This window comes from Rhinoraja longicauda, chromosome 26, assembly GCF_053455715.1.
Source record: "Rhinoraja longicauda isolate Sanriku21f chromosome 26, sRhiLon1.1, whole genome shotgun sequence".
Classification (NCBI taxonomy): Eukaryota; Metazoa; Chordata; class Chondrichthyes; order Rajiformes; family Arhynchobatidae; genus Rhinoraja; species Rhinoraja longicauda.
In genome coordinates, this window is record NC_135978.1 from 18,743,008 (window position 1) to 18,763,583 (window position 20,576).

Below are 20,576 nucleotides of genomic sequence, written 5' to 3' on the forward strand. Positions count from 1 at the left end.
ATCTTCCCCTCTTCTACAGACCTGAGAAGGATTCCGACACAAAATGTTGTCTGTCCATTTCCCTCCACAGATTCTGCCTGACCCACTGAGTTCCTCCAGCACCTTGGCTTTTTGAAAGCTGACCATGACTGGTGCCTAGCTTCTGTTAAAGTACACCACATTCATCAGGACCCATGCTGTGAAAAGAACTATGTCCATAACGATAACCTTCAAAGCTTCACCATTCTCTGCTTCAAGTAGCCCGTCTACAATTCAAATAATGTCCCAAAAGAGCAAGACAAATCCAAATAAATAATTACTGCCTCGCCAATTCATTCTCAATCATCATCAAATTGGTGGAAACTGTAAAGTGGCAATTATTCACCATTATTCTCTCATTGTTGACTGTGGGTAACGTAATTTTGTCCAAAAACATGTTTTTGGATGACAATAAAGGCTGTTCTATTCTTAATTTCCTCATAGATGCTCAGTTTGCTTTTCCCAAAATCACTTTGTTCAAGACTACATCGCAACCTTGATCAAAACATGGACCAAAGAGGTGAATTTGATCAGGAAAGTGCGACTGCACTTGGATTAAGGTAGCATGGAGGCAGCAAGAAGCCCTGGTGAAACTGAAGTTGATGGGCAAGGGAAAAACACTCCGATAACTGGAGTCACACCTTGCCAAATGAAAGATGGCTGCGGTATATGGAGGTCAATCGTTCTGGCCAGGACATTGCTGCAAGAGTTCCTCAAACAGAATCTGAGGCCCAAACATCTTCAGTGTTTCATCACCTGCAATGTTGCCTGCAGCCCGATTTGGACCGCATTCACGACAGGACCGATTAGTTGAAAGTAACATTCATTCCACAGGCACTGACCATCCCCAATAAACATTACCAACACAACTATCCCCACCATCACCATCATTTGGACCACAAGTAAGCACAAACTCTACCTCACGTTGCTACAAAAGGAAGTCAGAATCTAGGTAACCGGAGTGAATGACTCACCTCCTGACACCCCAACTAAACATGCAAAAGGTCATATATATTATGCTAATTCCAAGGAGCAATGAAGGCAGATTGCTTTGCCATGGTGCTGTCCTCTGGAGTGTTGTTGTGTGATCATTGTTGACAAGTCTGACCCTTCTTCTCTTTACCGATGCAATCTGATCTATTTCCAGCAATTTTTTAGATTTCTAGATCGGTGGTATTTTGCCTTTATGTTAATACAAAAGTGAAATTGCTTCATTTAGCACTCTAGAGCACAGGAAATGAAAAGTTCTCTTATTTCCAACAGTTACAGTTTTATTTTGTCACTCTCATTTTATACACACTCTTTTAGGATTCCTCATCTGGTTCGATCAATGATGCTGGCACCAGCAAGTGCTAGCCAAGAATACCAAAGTATGGCTGAAGTTGTGTGCTGTGGCTTTCTCCCACATTTTTGGCCCCTGCTTGTCCTACATCTCCCTCTCTCAATAAGATAGAGGAGCAGAGTCTACCATTTGATCACGGCTGATCTAATTTTCTCTCTCAACCCATTCTCCTGCCTTCACCCCATGACAACCTTGCTAATCAAGAACTTATCAATCTCGGCTTTAAAAATAGCCAGTGATTTGGCATCCACCACCATCTGCGTCCATGATTTTCATAGAGTCACAACTCTCTAGCTAAAGAAATTCCTCCTCATACCCATTCTAAATGTATGTCCTTTTATTATGAGGCTGTGCTGTCTGGTCCTAACCTCTCCCACTGCTAGAAGCATCCTCTCCACATCCACTCTGTCTAGACCTTTCATTATTCAGTCGGTTTCCGTGAGATCCCCCCCTCATCCTTCTAAATTCCAGCGTGTGCAGACCCAGTGCCATCAAACGCTCCTCGTACATCAACCCAATCATCCCCAGGATCATTCTCGCAAACCTCCTCTGGACCCTCTCCAATGCCAGCACATCCTCCCTCAGATATGGGGCCCAAAACTACTCACAGTATCCCAAATGTGTTCTGACCAGCGTCTTATAAAGGCTCAACATTACATTCTGGCTTTTATATTCTAGTCCTCTCGGAATGAATGCTAACATTGCATCTATCTTCTTTACTACCGACTCAACCTACAGATTGATAAAAGACCCAAGGGTAGAAAACTTTCCCTCTGGGAAGTTCATAGGCACTATCTCCCTTAACAATCACAGCTGGATTTAATGGTAAATAGGGAACCCATTGGCAGACAGGGTTGTTGAAGATTTTTCTTTTATTTAAAAGATCATGCACAAAAAATATCATTTTTTTCATATATTATGAAGCAATATGTAAAATGTTGGGAACCCATATATCAAACGTGAAGCTACCTATGACACCATCAATAATTTAGGGTGGTTTTCCATGTTCTGTGTTCCATGTTCACAAACTCCAGCACTCCAAAGATCAGGTTCATTATGATATCTGTTGGATGTATGTTCTTCTGGGTTAATAGATAAATGGGATTCACTTACGGGACAACAAAAGGCCACACAGTGTGCTAAAAAGCACACTTTTTAATTGTCGTTTGCCTGCTGAACAGAACCCGAGCGGAGAGTACATGAATAAACAAACCTTGAAACCTTGAGTAGTCAAGAACTGTGTGTGAGCCTTCAAAGGGAACTGGCCCCTGAAAGAATGACACTGGATGTGCTCCTTGATGTCTTTACATGCAAGTTGTGCCATATCTTGCTGTATATTTAACCACCTGATCATGGCTGCAGAGTCCCGAGTGCCTTTCAAATCAAATCTCTCCACTATATCCAAAATCCCCAAACATATAAAATGTGTATTTATAATATAAATGTGTTTACTATATACTTATGTAAATAATATATAAACGAAACATATGTGTAGGCACAGATTTATCTGAGACCATTACAAGCAGTTTGGACAAAGTTAGTTGATGAGAGCTGATGGTACAATATTGTTCTAATGAACCAGTGGTGTTTCTGGTCTTCAGAAACTCAAGACAGCAACGTTTGCACGTACCTTCAGAAAATCTATTTCAAGCTCCTTTTTTTAGATGGAACAACTGCCATAAACAGAAAGCAAATTGTTCAAAGCAGAAAGCTGGTACGAGGCAGGTGTTAAACTACAGATCAGCTGGAGGGTTTGTTTTTAAAACCAAAGTCAGTGATGTGTGGACAAGTGGAAGAGAAGACAAAAGGAAATCCATGGAATGTTAGGAATGGAAGCTGCTGTGCCTACTTTCCACAAAGTCCGGCCTTGCTAAGGTTCCTCCTGCCCAGATTTTTCCTCCCGAGGCCTGGCTCCACCAAATATGGCTGAATTTGGATTGGCGACTTGGTTGAGGGGAGCAGCTACTGTGCGCGGCTTCAGTTGTAGCCTGGGTCTTTGTGCCCTCTCCTCTGTAAAACATAAGATGAAAAGGAAACCAAATTTCTTTCATGCCAAGCACAAAATATGGGAAATAAATTGAGTGGTTGCTAATAAACCTGGTGGCAGGAAAAAACTCTGCCATATTTGCAAAATTTATCTCACCAATTTACCCACATCAGAGAAGTTTTCCTGTAAATGGAAACAATACAATCAACTGGACAAATGACATTTCTGATCAGGACCCTTCCTCAGACTGATTGGAGTACTGGGGAGGGAAATGGTAAAGAGAGAGAAATGATGTCAGGACAAAGCCTGGTACACGAATGCAAATATACGTGAGAGGAGTGGGGAAGGTGGATGGATTGGCTGATGCTGAGGTAAATGACAAAGACTCGAGGTGAAAGGGAGACAAAAGGATTCCAGATCAGAAGAGAATACGAGGAGTTAAACGTAAAGCCAAAGGGAGGGTTATGGGTAGAAAGGGACGGGGCAGGAGGAGGGTGGAGGTGGCGAAAGAGGGATAGATGGAGTTAAATGTAAAGCCATAGGGAGGGTTATGGGTAGAAGGGGATGGGGTGGGGGGTGTGAAAGAGGGGGTATTAAGGGGATTGAGGGGGTTTCTGGGATGGGAGATGAACATATGAAGGAGGGGAAAGAAGCAGGGTGTCTGGGATGGTGAGAAAAATGTGTGCACAGCAGGGTGGAGGTGTGGCAGGGGAAAGAGAGTGGGTATGGAGGGGACTATGTCTTGCTCCAATTATATAGAGCCCTAGGGTGACTGCATCTAGAATGGTGTTCAGAGATCTAGCCCAGATAAAGAATGACACATTTGCAGTTGAGGGAATGTTCACTTGGTTGATTCCTATGAGGGCAGCTTTGGGTAGAGATTAAACAGATTGGGCCTTTACTCCACTGAGTTCAGAAAACTTAGAAGCAACTTCATTGGCACGCACAACTTAAGTGGCTTGGCAGGAGCTATGGAGCTGATGTTTCCTGTGCTCGGATGTCTAGAAATGTTGTTATCTAGAAATCTATTAATTCCAAGACAGGTGTGTTAAAACAGTGCGGTGCGGTCATTTCAGAAACCTCTTGCTGTAGAATTGAGTTTTAAATCGTTGCCTTTTATGGCAACAGGCAGAGCGCTCCAAAAAATGCAAATTTGTGCATCTATACTTAAAATGATCTGTGCAACACATATACTCACTACTGCTGTAAATTGTAAATTATTATAAGAGCTATAGCTGTGCAAAGACGGCTGACAATTAGATCAGTAGCATTGGAGTTGGATGATTAATCTCCAACTTTTTTCTTTGGTGCTCCATATTACTTCAATCATTGGTGCGTTTCCCCTCTGATCCCCACTGACCATTTTCACCAGGGTGTTCTGATGCCACACTTCGTCATGTACTACCTTGATGTTAAGGGCAGTAATTCTCAACTCTTCTCTGGAATCCAACTTTTAGAAATAGGTCGTGATGATGACTGGATCTGAATACACACATTGGGTATTGGGAAACAAGCTTCTGGAAATTGGCACTCGTGGTGCTGTCCGCAATACCTTCCATCACTTCGCTGACGTTTAAGAATTGACTTATTGGGTAGCAATTAGGCAGATGAGATTTATCCTGGTGTTTGTGACCTGGACAAAGCTGGGCAATGTTCCAGAATGCTGCGAAGATGCCTTTGTTGTAACGGTACAGATTGACCAGAGGTGTAGCTGACTCTTGAGTGCAGATCTTCAACGCATTCTGCACGTTGTCTGGACCCAAAGACTGCCCTTTCTAATGGTCTCAGCTGTTTCTTAAAACAAGAATGGTTTCTGTGACATCAGGAATCTCAGAGGAAGCTCAGCGTCATTGACAATTCATTGCCTTGTCTTTCGCACTTACACATTAAGTTATCAAGAGGAATGAAGATGTTCCTTAGAGCCCCTGTCTCCTTCTGTTTAACTGCCCACCACCATTCATGAGTAGATTTGGTGGTCTGCAGAGCTGTGATCTGATCTGTTGGTTATGATATAGCTTAGCTCTTACATACAATTGAAACTGGGGATACTTTCAATAGAACAGAGATTAAAAGATGTGTGAAATGATTTTTTTTTTAATATGATTTTTAAAAATACTGACTTCTGATGACAGGGCAAATAAAGTTCATTAGGCTTTGACCTTTCTGCACCCAAGTAGGGAAGGGGCAGCCACCGGCAAAACTAAAAAGGGTGAGGCAAAGGAAATCTTGGTTGGGATTTGGAGATGATGGCTTTGTGGGTGGAAATTGGATGATAATTTGTGAACATATACATTTATTTGTATAGGTTGGTTAAAAATCATTCTTCACAGGCATATTTAGATTATTTCTGAATACCGGGCGAATAGGAAACAAAATGTAAATATAGATCATTTATCAAATACACGAAAACAAATAATAATTTGTACCTTCTGTTGCCTCTCTGAACTCCATACCAGAACCACGAGGAGGCCCATCTCTGAAGCGACCTCCACCTCCTTGCCTATCCGCAGGGCGACCACCTCTGACTTTGGTTCCTCCAAATCCACCCATCGAGCGATCACTGTAGTCCTCATCTTTGAAACCTAGTTACAAAACAACACACCAAATCAATCAAGGGTTTTCAAACAAGACCTTTAACAACAACATCTCAGCGCAGTCACATATTCCGATAGGCAGAATTGACTTTACTGTCCATGAACCTTTGATTCAAAACCCTGGGACAGTGTTTATGAGGAATTTGTTGGAGGTAATACTGTTTTAAGGGTCAATTCAATTATTATAAATACTTATCAATGTGATATTTTTCTCAAAAATCCCAGGCTTGCGCATACCAATCAGCCAGGTGCTTTTTTACAGAACAAAAATTTCTCATTGCAAAGAGATTTTATAGCCATGATGTTTTTTGACTTCCTACATTGTTTCAATGAAGCAAAACATAAAGTCATGGAGCAGAACCTTGTATTCCACCTCAGCCTCAACAAATTCAATAATTCCAGATAGTCCATAATTATAAATTTGATATGGCACATTTCCAGTATTCCCATTTTCATGTAATTTTAGATTATTCATTTTGTATTTATACTTCTTTCAGGCTCACATTTTGAAATTTACTAATGTCTTTATCACTCATTTAATACCATTCTCGTTGCCAATCTTGCTATTTAATCTTACCTATTTTATACCCAAACACACATTATGCATCCTCCCTGCCCCTTCCATCTTTCTCTGCACCTTAAAACTTGTTTCAATTTCAATTTTCCCCAGCTCTGATACCAGCATGTGTAGGCTAGTGGGCCACTTGAGCCTGGTTAGGTCTGTCATTCAATAAAATGGTGACTGTTGTAATTGTTGCCGCAACACAACTTTCCCACTCTCTTCCCTTCCCTTTGATTCCCTTGTTATTCAAATACGTATCTGTCAATCTCTTCCTTCAATATATTCAATGACTCTGCCTCCACATCTTTCTGAGATAATGAATTACAATGTCATAATCCTCTTAAAGATGAAATTCTTCAGCACCTCTGTCTTAAATGACTGCTCCTACATACTGAAAATGTGTCTCCTCATTCTAGATAACCCCAAATAGGAGGAAAATCCATCAGGTCAACCCCCCATGGAAACGTATCTGTTTCAAAAAGTCAAGTTTCATTCTCTTAGCTCCAGTGAACATAAGCCCTGCTTGCTCAATCTTCATCCATCCACTCCATCATCCCAAGAATCAAACCAGTGAATCTTCTTTGCATTTTCTTCAATGCAAGTACTTTCATTCTTAAAAATGGAGACCAGAACTGGACACCATCTAGTGCACCACTAGATGCAATGTACGGTTGCATTAAAACTCTGCTGTTATACTCTAAATCTCTTGAAATAAGGAACAATGTTCCATTATTGCTATTGATTGCTTGGGGGAGTCCAGAACAAGGGGCCACAGTTTAAGAATAAGGGGTAGGCCATTTAGAACGGAGATGAGGAAGAACTTTTTCAGTCAGAGAGTGGTGAAGGTGTGGAATTCTCTGCCTCAGAAGGCAGTGGAGGCCAGTTCGTTGGATGCTTTCAAGAGAGAGCTGGATAGAGCTCTTAAGGATAGCGGAGTGAGGGGGTATGGGGAGAAGGCAGGAACGGGGTACTGATTGAGAGTGATCAGCCATGATCGCATTGAATGGCGGTGCTGGCTCGAAGGGCTGAATGGCCTACTCCTGCACCTATTGTCTATTGTCTATTGTCTATTGTCTATTGATATTGGGTCTAATAGTCGAGAGTTATTGATCAGTTTCTATCTCCACAAATACTCTGTCTCTGGTTTCTTGCTCTTGAACTGTTGATCAGTGCACATTCAGGAAAATCTTAAAGGATTCAATCTTGGAGAGCTTGAACAGCACTGCATTGCAGTACATTGCACTTCCGCAGCTATTGAAACTCTCCTTGACTCACGATTTGTGTGTGGGTTTATCTGGTATACAATGCGCCATTGAAGAGATTTAAGTCGAGACACATAAACATGGTTATGGGTTTTCTTGAGGCATGGAAATTGGATATTTAAACTACAAACGATCATGATCGAACAATAAAAGAAATCCTTAAATGCTGGAAATACTGTGAAGTATGGTGGAGTACATGCACAAATCAGCATGTTGCTGTATCATAAGTTAGTGGGGAGTCTGGATCTTTCAACTTACCTCATGGCTGACACTTGACTTTTTCTCTATTATTGTATTCCTACAAATCTGTAAAACCATATTCTGTATTTTTCTCTTTACACTACCTGTTGCACCTGTATATGGCTTGTTTGTACTCATAGAGAGTATGTTCTGATTTAATTGGATATCACACAATACCACATCTATCCGGGAACCTTCCAGGTGAAACAGAGGATCTTTACCAACCTTGTCTATTGCATTTGGTGCTCCCAATATGGCCTCCTCTATATTAGTGAGACCAAGTGTAGATTGGATGAACAACTGAGCTTTGTCCACCAGAGCCTGTTTGAGTTCTCGGATGATCACCATATTAACTCCCCTTCCCATTCTCATATGGAACTTTGTGTCCTTAGCCTCCAGCACTGCCAGAGTGAGGCCACACGCAAACTACAAAAACAGCACATCATATTCCGCTTAGGTAGCTGATAACCAAATGGTATGAACATTGAATTTTCCAATTTCAAGGAATAATCCCCCACACTCCCACAGTACGCACACATTTCACTCACCATTCTCACTACCCTGTTCCTTTCCCTTCCTCATATCCCATCCTCAACCAGGGTAAATTCTCCATTACCCTTTTATCCCCCTCTTTCCCCTCCTGCTGACTCTTCTATCCATATTCTTCCCTCCAGCTTTATATTTCACTCCTCTTTTTTCCATATCCCTTCAGTGTTCATCTCGTCGACACTTCGTCTCACCAATGTAGACTAGGCCACATTGGAAGCACTGAACGCAATAGAAAAGGTTGGAAGAGATGCACGTGAACCTCTATCTCCTTTTCACCTCCAACCTTTGTCATTATCTCCACCTATCTGCCAATCACCCTTCCTCCCTTGTACCTTGCTATTGCTTGCCAGACTTTGCCCCACCCCTACCTTTCCTTTCCAGCTTTCTCCCCACCCCCCCATCTTCCCTATCAGTCTGAAGAAAGGCCGCGACCCAAAATGTCATTTATTCATTTCCGCCAGAGATGTTGCCTGATCCGCTGAATTCCGCCAGCACCTTTAATTTCTGCACAGTACTTGTCCCATTTGTTTGGTCCATAACATGGGGAATAACTTGAATATTTTAAAATCGAGTAATCCCATTGGCGAGATGGCATATTTTGGTATCAATCATCAATGCTGCTCCTGTTAAAGCTGAGCACTGATTGTTCACATTTTGTGAATATGACACAAATATTGACACTGTTAATATGGCAACATAATTATGTTAATAATGTAATATAGTTTCATTACAAGTATAAGGAACCTTAGAATTTATTAATATGCGGGAGGGAACAAATTCTCACCTCCTTTCTCTTCTGATCTCCTGAAGCCAAATCCACTCTTCTCCTGTTTTCTGCCTTCTGCGATATCAACCCGAAGAGATCGATCGCCAAGAAGCTGTGGGAACAGAGTCCATAGGTTTTATCTGTGGCATCTATCTTTTCCTTTTGAACAATTTATTTAGTTTAATAGTAGGTCACAGTACTAGATGTGCCTTAAAGCTTACGTGATCTCACCGACAACATGTTCTTCCTGACATGTTATACTCATTTGTCCAACAGCTCAAACTTTTATCCATCATGATAGATAGTAACATTTTGTTACAATATAATTTCTTTTAGATGTGCTACTTAGTCCAGCAAACCAACATCTTTGAAAAATGCTTGGATTTTTCAGTGGAATTCTATTTATCTACCTCATGCCCTGGGGCTGTGAATCTAGATGCACTGATGGAATTCTTAGAGGATGACAACATATAGTCTGTTGACAATAGCGCACAAAATGATTCACAAAAACACCTTGAATGAGATGTTAGAAAAAGAGATGACTACATAGAAAACATCCCTCTTTATATAGATCAGCTCACAGGAGTTTCTTAAATGAATAGGCGGTTTCTTATGCAAAGAATGATGACCATTTCACATATTGTCAATATAGAATAACTGTAGTAGATGATAACCCAGAAGCATTAAGCAATCATTCAAAATTCTCTGTATTCTGAAAGGATCCCAGTGGATGAGGAGATTGCAAGTGATGCATCACAGTGAACAATAGGCCAGTCTGTCTAACATCTGTCATCTGGAGAAATGGCTGGAGTATGTTATGAAGGAAGTCATAAGAAGATATTTAGAAAATCACAACATGAGAGGCAGAATCAATATAGTTTTGGAAAAAGGAAATTGCATTTGACAACTTTGCTTTATGCTCTTTGAGGATGCACTTAGCAGGTTGAATAACGGAACTCAATAGATGAAAGTATCACAAAAAGCTGGACTAACTCAGCGGGTCAGGCAGTATCTCGGGAGAGAAGGAATGGATGACGTTTCGGGTCGAGACCCTTCTTCAGACTTATATAGATCAATAGATGAAATGTGCCAAAAAGCAATTGATATTGGTATTCATTTATTATTGTTGCATGTGCCAAGATTTAGTGGAAAGCTTTGTTTGACTGCTATCCAGTCAAATCATGCCATACATCAGTACAATTTAGCCATTACACAGGAATAGCAGGAAGTGCAAAAGTGTAAGCTCCACAATAAAGTCAGTTTTGAAGATTGGGACTACACCCGCAGGTTATGAGAGAGCTTTTTAGTAGTCTGATAACAGCGGGGAAGCAGTTCCCTGAATCATTATCCATGACCACAATTTTCATACCAATTTACACCATACTCATCAATAAATTATCAATCTCCTCATTTGTGATTTATTGCCTATTCAAGCACATAATTATTAGGTTACTTAAAAATATCTCTTCGACAATAATGTTATGCAGCATGTAGTACATTATGCCCAGTTTTTGTGAACATGTACATAAGTGTGACATATTTGAGCACACCGCATGTGTGCAAATAATGTTAGTGCTACTAAAACATTTACCAAATCTTTGCTGGGAGATTTTGCATTGCAATGTCATGAGAGTTATTTGAGCAGGTGAACCATTTCTTTAAGTAATCTTCATGCTAGGATATGTTCAAAGCCTCATTTCTTCATTATATAACCTATCTTTAACCTCTCCTTACTCCATTCTGAGGTTCCCAACTGCTTTAAGACCGCTATTATCCAAAGAAAAGCAAGGTAGTGTGCCTGAATGACTATCGGCCAGTGGCTCTGACATCCACATTCATGATGTGCTTCGAGAGACTCATCGTGGTGCACATTAATTCCAGCCTCCCAGAAAGCCTTGGTCCACTGCAGTTTGTCTACTGTCACAACTGGTCCATGGCAGATGTCATCTCCCTGCTGCACCATTCATCACTGGAACATCTGGATAACAAGGACATCTATGTCAGACTCCTACTTATTGACTACAACTCCACATTCATCACCATAATCCCAACAAAACTCATCTCCAAATTCTTGGAACTAGGAGTCAGCAACCCTTCTGCAAACTGGATCTGTGACTTTCTTACATGCTACTAGTGATACTTGCTTCTTCCCCACTGTTATCAGATGACTGAATGGGCCTTTCATGAACAAAGACTGCAGTCTGATCTCCCAATCTACCTTATTGCAGCCCGTGCTCTTTTTTGTTAATCTGCACTTTCCCTGTAGTTGAAATGCTATAATGCTGTAACACTATATTCTGCACTCTAGTATTTTTCTCAAACCTGCTGCACCTATGTAATTACTTGATTGTACTCAGGTACTGTATATTATAGTTTGACTGCATAGCATGCATTTTCACTGTATCCCACTACATGTTACAATGATAAATTAATACCAATAAATCAAAGGTAATTTCACCACATTCAGAATGTTTGTACTTTATTTAACTCAAGGTTTCAGTTGGTGGATGCCTACTTTCCATAAAAAAAGACATTCAACTTCTACATCCTTATGTCAGTAACAGTTTTAATCAATTCAAGACGTTAAACAAATAGTGAATCACAAATTCAAGACGTTAAACAATAGTGAATCACAAAATGACCTATCTTGACATATCTCAGAAGAAATGTATGATTTAAACTTGTATGCTGACAATATTTTGACTGCTGTTGACAGTAATCTTGATTTTTCTCCTGGATTCCAGGAGTTAATCCTGGCAAAGTACAATTTATGATGCTCAGTGATGCATATTTTCATGAGGGTTTCTTCTCCATGAGGTTCAGGATTCTGTTAATAATGATGGCCACTGTGCTCAGGATCAAAGTGCATCTATTTCACATCTTCAACATATTTTGTTGCTTGACATCTGTCTCTCCAAAATGTTCACCAACGTAATAGTTCTTGGTGCCTATGCTATTGTATGGGTTGGGCGGCACTTTACAAAGTTCCAGCTTTTCCCACGTCAGATTTCTTTCTTTCTGCTGCTTTATTTCCAGTTAATATCACTTGTACAATTTGAGCAGGATTGCAAGCATATGCAAACCTGTACTTTGACATATAATTAGTCATGATTAGAGGAAATAAAAGCATTTTGCTGGGTCTTTCCATGAATGTGGCGTTAAGCCTGTTTAGACTCAGGTGGAATTCAAGGAAAATGTGCAAAGAAGTTGGAATTCTTTGTTCATGCTACAAGTAGACATCAATGCATATTCACAACAAGGAAAATCTTTCATTCATGTAACTCCTCCATGGGTATGTCCCGGACCTTCATTCTGCCGATTGCAAACCAGTTCAATTTCCGTTGAAGTAGAAAACGAAGGATTAATGAATTGTCAACCTTTAGTACCTTCTGATGGATTTGATGCAATCAATGTTCAATTGATATTGTGGGGAGAGGCTGTGAAGAACCTCACTCGTGAGGGATATTTTATTTAGTTTTAAGATTTGAAGGGTTGGTGCAGTAACAAAGTGGAAAAATATCAGGAGACACCCCTAATTCTCTCATTTAGGGAGTCTCTGTTTTTTATTAGTTAAGGCAAGACAGAAAAATTAGTTTTGCAGCATGTTTGCTCACTGAAGCCGCCAGCAATTTGTTGGTCAGCCCTAACTGAATGAGAAGGTGGGAAAGTAGAGTAAGAATGCTCAGGAAGCAGAAAAATGTTCTTGCCTGACATTTTCTGCATATCAGATCTTTCCTAAAACAAAATAAGCAGTGTTAAAAGTTCTGCCCGAGGGTGAGGAAATTGTTAAGAAGTGGAAATACTTGATCTGAGGCATCACTTTTATACTGGCCCTCACCACCATTCCTCCCATACTTCTGCACTTTCATGCTAGCAATGAACTGTTGGGTAATTTGCAGCAGAGCAGTGAAGCTGAGCTCCCAAGCTTTTTTGATTATTACGTCTAAGTGTTATTTATTGTAAACGGGTCCTTGAAGGCCTGCATTTACTCGTGTGATTAGCATTTTTGACACCAGTGGTATTTTTTCAATCTCAAATGTTTGCAACATTTGTGCTCAAGTATTCACCCTGCAGAACTCCTAATATCTCAGTAAATGAAAATCAAAATCCATCCCAACACTGAACTTTCATTAACATAACTAATATAAAATTAAGATCATGTGTATGTTGGTAGAATTCCAATTATGACAACATTTGAAGTGGGTGAGATGTTGTGTTTAATAACATTACTAGCTTAGCCCCAATCAAATGTTCTTTCTGCTTCCACAAGAGCAGTAGATCCCCTTGCAATTGTCACCTTCTTGGATGTACTGAACAGAACATCTTTATTTCATCCGAAAGTACCCTTAGAAAGCCCCTTTCTTAACATCTCTCAGTGCCAAGCAATTAATACTAAAATGCACTCACATTTTCCCTTTAGACTTTGGATTTTAGAGATACAGCGTGGAAACAGGCACTTCAACCCACCGAGCCCATGTCGACTAGCGACCCCCCTGTACATTAGCACTATCCACTAGGGACAGTTTACAAAAGTCAATTAACCTACAAACCTGAATGTCTTTGGAGTGTGGAAGGAAACCGGAGCACCCGGAGAAAACCCACGCGGTCACAGGGAGAACGTACAAACTCTGTACGGAAAGCACCTCTAGTCAGGACTAACCCTGGGTCTCAGGCATTGTAAGGACAGCAACGCTACTGCTGCACCACTGTGCCACCCCTTTTATTCCAGCCAGAAAAAAAAGTTTCCTTTTCTCATTCTAATCATATTTATTTCCCTGCTTCATACTTCATACCAGCTGTAGGTCTCTGGATCCTGAGTCAAGTTAAACGACTTGTCGTCATTACAACTTCTTACATGGTGTCAGAAGTGGGATGACGACAAGTCGTTTAACTTCATATAAAGTTCTTTATTAGCCATAAGCATTGGAGACTGCAGAGAAAGAGTATCTTCCACTGCAAATCAGATTGTGACCACTTCTATGTACTATCATTTGAAATTTCTCAAAATCATCTTTGTCCTTCCTCAAAGTAAATCTCTTACTCCTGGTTACTACCTTTTAAATCCCCAAAGCAACAAAGTTGCTGTAATTATGAATATGTTCGTAGTTCAGAGATTCCTGTATTTGTGCATAATTAGTGTTGTGATGTTAATTTCACCCACGACTCTCCCTTCCTCCCCACCGGTTCTACCTCTTACTTCTGATTCTTTTACCAGAATTGACAGGGTTATGGCAAAATTATATGAAGCAAACTCAAATCTCCTGTTCATTCTCAATTGTTTGAATATGTTGTGTGAGTTTCAGACCAGATTGTGCACTAAAATTTCATGTAATCTGTATGTGAATTAGGACATAAATTCAAATCTGCGTAATTGGCTGGGTACACTGTGCATATTTTCCCTAATAGAAAATCCAGGCCAAAAGTTTAAAGCATCTAAACACCGAAGGAAAGAACAGCTGACTAATGATTTCATCATCATCATATAAATTGATAAGCTTTAATTTAGATGTTTAACAAACATGCAAAAGAAATGTTATTGTGTTGCAGAAATATTAGTCCAATTGTGCTAGTAAGTGCAACAGCTCCCGCCTTACCTGATCAATGCCTGTCTTAGCATGTAGGCTGAGCTCTGCCAGTGATTTCCTCACTATATCCCACCCCTGGTCACCACGTGGAATCCAATTATGCTGAGATTCTTGACATTTATGCAAGGAAATCTGTTCTCAGACCCTATGCCAGAATAAATATGGGGCTGCAAAGGGGAAAGCTAAGAATTGATTGGTTTTGAAATTATCTCGGCTTATTTTCATGTTTTTAAAATTATTTAAAACAGTGTACTAAACAATTAATTTTTTCTTGTTTGTAAAAATCTTTGGATTGTTTCATTATTGGAAAGATTTGAATGGCCATAAAGCAGGGAAAGTGATTTTGCTCCCTGCAAGGATACCTGTGTGAGGGTTCTTCGTCCATTATGAGAGGCCTCACTACTCAGCTCTGGGATCATCTCAGCCTGTAGGTCCAGGGCAAGTTAAGTTCAAGTCATGGAGAATGGTAATTGTAGGCAGCAGGCTCCAACTAAGTAAATTTGAGCGGTTAAGAAATACATTCATAAACCTAAACCTAACCAGATTGCACTTTAATGGAACTTCCTTGTCATTCTAGGAGCCAATACTGAGCTCTAATTATATATTTAAAGTCTGGTACTTTTTATCAATTTAAATTATATCTACTGCATAGACAGTATGCAGTGTAGTGATTTAAAAAAATTGTTACAAGAAAAAATAATTGCAATAGTATTTTTCATTGGACATCCAAATGACAAAACATAAAATAGATACTCACAGCACCGTCATACGTCAAGGCTTCTTTAAGACATTCCAGGTCATGAAATTCTACATAGCAAAAGCCTAAAAAATATTTGAATTAAATTTTACACATTTAACTGATCACATTTAACTGATCACATTTGCTTGTAAACACAGCAAATTAACAGGTTTTAATTCAAATGCAATGGAACCACTGGAAAAAGTCATTAAAAATTATTTTTAAAATGACTTTTTGGCTGACTCAATAGACCATTCAACCACTGGAGGCTTAGTGCCCAATGTTTACAGGTGCACTTCGCAGACGAAGTCACGTAATAGAAACTAGAATTGGGAGTTGTTAGAGCTAGCCAATCCAATCTACTTCTCCTGTTCTTTCCCTGTGCCCCTGCTTATTTCCAAGACAGATTCCCAGAGACAATCGGATATCACCCTCCGCACTACCTCCAAGAAGACTAACACGTTGGTAACATTTAAAAGCCATTTGGGCATGTAGTTAGATGGGAAAGGTTTAGAGGGGTTTGGGCCAAATGTGGGCAGGTGGGACTAGCATAGATGGGGCATCATGGTCAGCATGGGTACGTTGGACCGAACGACCTGTTTCCGTGCTTTATGTCTCTATGACTCTATGATTGACCACATTTTCTTCAAGATAAACATGCTGGAGGATATTCACTTCCAAAGGAGCCCATTTCCTGCTTATACAGCAGCCTTCCTCGAGGATTCATTTCAGCTCTCCAGGGGTATCTGCATTTGCTAACTCCCCTGCCAGATGACATTGTAGAGGTTTGTTTACTCTTCAAATATTTAAACCAACCATGACTACTTTTGAATGTATTGGTACTTACAGAGGATCCATTATCCCTCTCACTTTTACTCAAGCCTTGCCATAATGATCTAGATTGCTCCCGGATTGTCAAACTCAGAAGCACATGCCATTGATTCTGATCCTCCAACATGCTTTTCCTTTTTCCATTCCCTTCATAATAAAATCTCTGCCATCCTTAACATTCAATCTTTAATCTCAAAATGTTGTTTTCTACCTTTCAAGTGCCTCTTTACCTTTTTAATACAATATGATGATCAGAACTGCATGTAGTACGCCAAATGCTGTCTAACCAAAGTTTCTTACAAATCACCACACAGATCCATTGACCTGGATTTCATCTTCACTTCACTTTGTGTTTTCATGAAGTTTGCAGGTTCTTCCCATGATGTGAGATTTTCCTCCAGGTGCTGGTTTCCTCCAACATCCCAAAGATGTGCTACTGGGTTAACTGCCAACTATAAACTACCTTTAGTGCAGGAGGGTGGCAGGAGAATTGGGGTAAGTTGACAACAAGGTATGGGACTGATGGGATTTCTCTGAGTGCTGGCATAAAATTGAGGGTCTACTTGGCTCCTATTTTATAACTATGAGAAATATGATATAAGTTGCTGACAACAGCTGCTGACGACATTCTACCGCTGCACCATAGAGAGCATCCTAACACATGGCATCCCTGTGTGGTATCTCAGCTGCACGGAGGCAGAGAGGAAAGCTCTTCAGCGGGTAGTCCATAGAGCTCAGAGGACCATCGGAACACAGCTACCAGCCTTGGAGGGCATCTACAACACACGATACCTCAGAAAAGCCACCAGCATCCACAAAGACTCTTCACACCCCTGCAACAGTCTGTTCGAACTTCTACCATCGGGCAGACGATACAAGGCCTTCTACGCCCGCACCTCTAGACTCAGGAACAGCTTCATCCCCAGGGCCATAGCTGCTATGAACCGGTCCTGCTGAGCCGGATGGTCACATTGCACAGTGAACCGCCACAGATCTACTGCACTTTATTCTGTTTAAAACTGTTCTAATTTGTTTCATTGGGTTGTATAAATTAATACTGACTAGCTAATTAATTTATTGCATCGTATGGGAGGCGCATTCCCAATCTCGTTGTAGAAACATAGAAAATAGGTGCAGGGGTAGGCCATTTGGCCCTTCGAGCCTGCACCGCCATTCAATATGATCATGGCTGATCATCCAGCTCAGTAGCCTGTACCTGCCTTCTCTCCATACCCCCTGATCCCTTTAGCAAAAAGGGCCACATCTAACTCCCTCTTAAATATAGCCAATGAACTGGCCTCAACTACCTTCTGTGGCAGAGAATTCCACAGACTCACCACTCTCTGTGTGAAGAAATGTTTTCTCATCTCGGTCCTAAAAGACTTCCCCCTTATCCTTAAGCTGTGACCCCTGGTTCTGGACTCCCCCAACATCGGGAACAATCTTCCCGCATCTAGCCTCTCCAACCCCTTAAGAATTTTTATATGTTTCTATAAGATCCCCCCTCAGTCTTCTAAATTCCAGCGAGTACAAGCCCAGTCTATCCAGTCTTTCCTCATATGAAAGTCCCGCCATCCCAGGGATCAATCTGGTGAACCTTCTCTGTACTCCCTCTAAGACAAGAACGTCTTTCCTCAGGTTAGGAGACCAAAACTGCACACAATACTCCAGGTGCGGTCTCACCAAGGCCCTGTACAACTGCAGCAGAACCTCTCACCTCCTAAACTCAAATCCTCTTGCTATGAATGTCAACATACCATTCGCTTTCTTCATTGCCTGCTGCACCTGCATGCTTGCTTTCAATGACTGGTGCACCATGACACCCAGGTCACGTTGCATCTCCCCTTCTCCCAATCGGTCACCATTCAGGTAATACTCTGCTTTCCTGTTCTTGCCGCCAAAGTGGATAACCTCACATTTATCCACATTATATTGCATCTGCCATGCATTTGCCCACTCGCCTAATCTATCCAAGTCACTCTGCAGCCTCCTAGCATCCTCCTCGCAGCTAACACTGCCACCCAGCTTCGTGTCATCCGCAAACTTAGAGATGTTGCATTCAATTCCCTCTTCCAAATCATTAATATACACTGTAAATAACTGGGGTCCCAGCACTGAGCCTTGCGGTACCCCACTAGTCACTGCCTGCCATTCCGAAAAGGACCCGTTTATTCCTACTCTTTGTTTCCTGTCCGCCAACCAATTTTCTATCCACCTCAACGCTGAACCCTCAATACCGTGTGCTTTAATTTTGTACACCAATCTCCTATGTGGGACCTTGTCGAAGGCCTTCTGAAAGTCCAGATATAACACATCGACTGGTTCTCCCTTATCCACTCTACTAGTTACATCCTCGAAAAATTCTATAAGATTCGTCAGACGTGATTTGCCTTTGGTAAATCCATGCTGACTTTGTCCGATGATTTCACCACTTTCCAAATGTGATGCTATCACATCTTTAATAACTGACTCCAGCATTTTCCCCACTACCGATGTTAGGCTAACTGGTCTATAATTCCCCGTTTTCTCTCTCCCTCCCTTTTTAAAAAGTGGGGTTACATTAGCTACCCTCCAGTCCTCAGGAACTACTCCAGAATCTAAAGAGTTTTGAAAAATTATCACTAATGCATCCACTATTTCTCAGGCTACTTCCTTAAGCACTCTGGGATGCAGCCTATCTGGCCCTGGGGATTTATCTGCCTTTAATCCATTTAATTTACCTAACACCACTTCCCGACTAACCTGGATTTCCCTCAGTTCCTCCATCTCATTAGACCCCCGGTCCCCCGCTATTTCCGGCAGACGGTTTATGTCTTCCTTAGTGAAGACACAACCAAAGTATTTGTTCAATTGGTCTGCCATCTCCTTGTTCCCTATGATCAATTCACCTGTTTCCGACTGCAAGGGACCTACATTTGTCTTAACTAATCTTTTTCTCTTGACATATCTATAAAAGCTTTTGCAGTCAGTTTTTATGTTCCTTGCCAGTTTTCCCTCATAATCTATTTTCCCTTTCCTAATTAAGCTCTTTGTCCTCCTCTGCTGGACTCTGAATTTCTCCCAGTCCTCTGGTATGCTACTTTTTCTGGCTAATCTGTATGCTTCATCTTTTGTTTTAATACTATCCTTGATTTCCCTTGTTAGCCACGGATGCACTACCTTTCCTGGTTTGTTCTTTTGCCAAAGTGGGATGAACACTTGTTGTAGTTCATCCATGCGACCTTTAAATGCCTTCCATTGCATGTCCACCATCAACCCTTTCAGCATCAATCGCCAGTCTATCTTGGACAATTCACGCCTCATACCCTCAAAGCTACCTTTCTTTAAGTTCAGAACACTTGTTTCTGTATCGACTTTGTCACTCTCCATCCTAATGAAGAACTCTACCATATTATGATCACTCTTGCCCAAGGGGCCTCGCACAACAAGACTGCTAACTAACCCTTCCTCATTACTCAATACCCAGTCTAGAATGGCCTGTTCTCTCGTTGGTTCCTCGACATGTTGGTTTAGAAAACCGTCTCTCAAACATTCCAAGAAATCCTTTTCCTCAGCACCCCTGCCAGTTTGGTTCACCCAATCTATATGTAGATTGAAGTCACCCATTATAACTGCTGCACCTTTAGTGCACGCATTTCTAATTTCCTGCTTGATGCCATCCCCAACCTCACTACTGCTGTTAGGTGGCCTGTACACAGCTCCCACTAGCGTTTTCTGCCCCTTAGTTGTACCCCTGTACAATGACAATAAAGATATATTGTATTGTATTGTTTAGTAAAACCATTTAAAAATTCTGTGCTCTGGAGATAAATTCTAGTACTAATCTTGCTTTTATTTTTACATGGCCAGATTGGCCTACATCATTATGTTTGAAGTCTTAGAGTTGTACAGCACAGAAATGGACCCTTCAGACCTCATCAACTAACCTGATTTGCCCATTTACACTCACTGGATTTGTCCGCATTAGGACTGTAAACCTTTGGGAAAACCTGGACTTATTAGGGGCAGTTAGCATGACTTTGTGCAGGGCGGGGCCAGTCTCACAAACTTGATTAAGTTTGTTGAAGAGGTGACAAGACAATCAATGAAGTTAGGGCAGTG

At 41.0% G+C, this 20,576-nt stretch overlaps 1 protein-coding gene across 1 annotated transcript in view; it reads right to left on the reverse strand.

The window, feature by feature from the left end:
* Positions 1 to 2,918: 2,918 nt before the first annotated feature.
* eif4h (eukaryotic translation initiation factor 4h) overlaps positions 2,919 to 20,576 on the reverse strand; it is a 31,296-nt gene continuing 13,638 nt past the window's right edge. Inside the window, exons 4-7 of the mRNA XM_078422174.1 lie at positions 15,663 to 15,727; positions 9,339 to 9,432; positions 5,774 to 5,929; positions 2,919 to 3,370 (exon numbers count right to left, since the gene is read on the reverse strand). Of these exons, the coding sequence (XP_078278300.1) occupies positions 3,231 to 3,370; positions 5,774 to 5,929; positions 9,339 to 9,432; positions 15,663 to 15,727 (455 nt within the window). The 3' untranslated portion in view covers positions 2,919 to 3,230. The remainder of the gene's footprint in view (positions 3,371 to 5,773; positions 5,930 to 9,338; positions 9,433 to 15,662; positions 15,728 to 20,576) is intronic.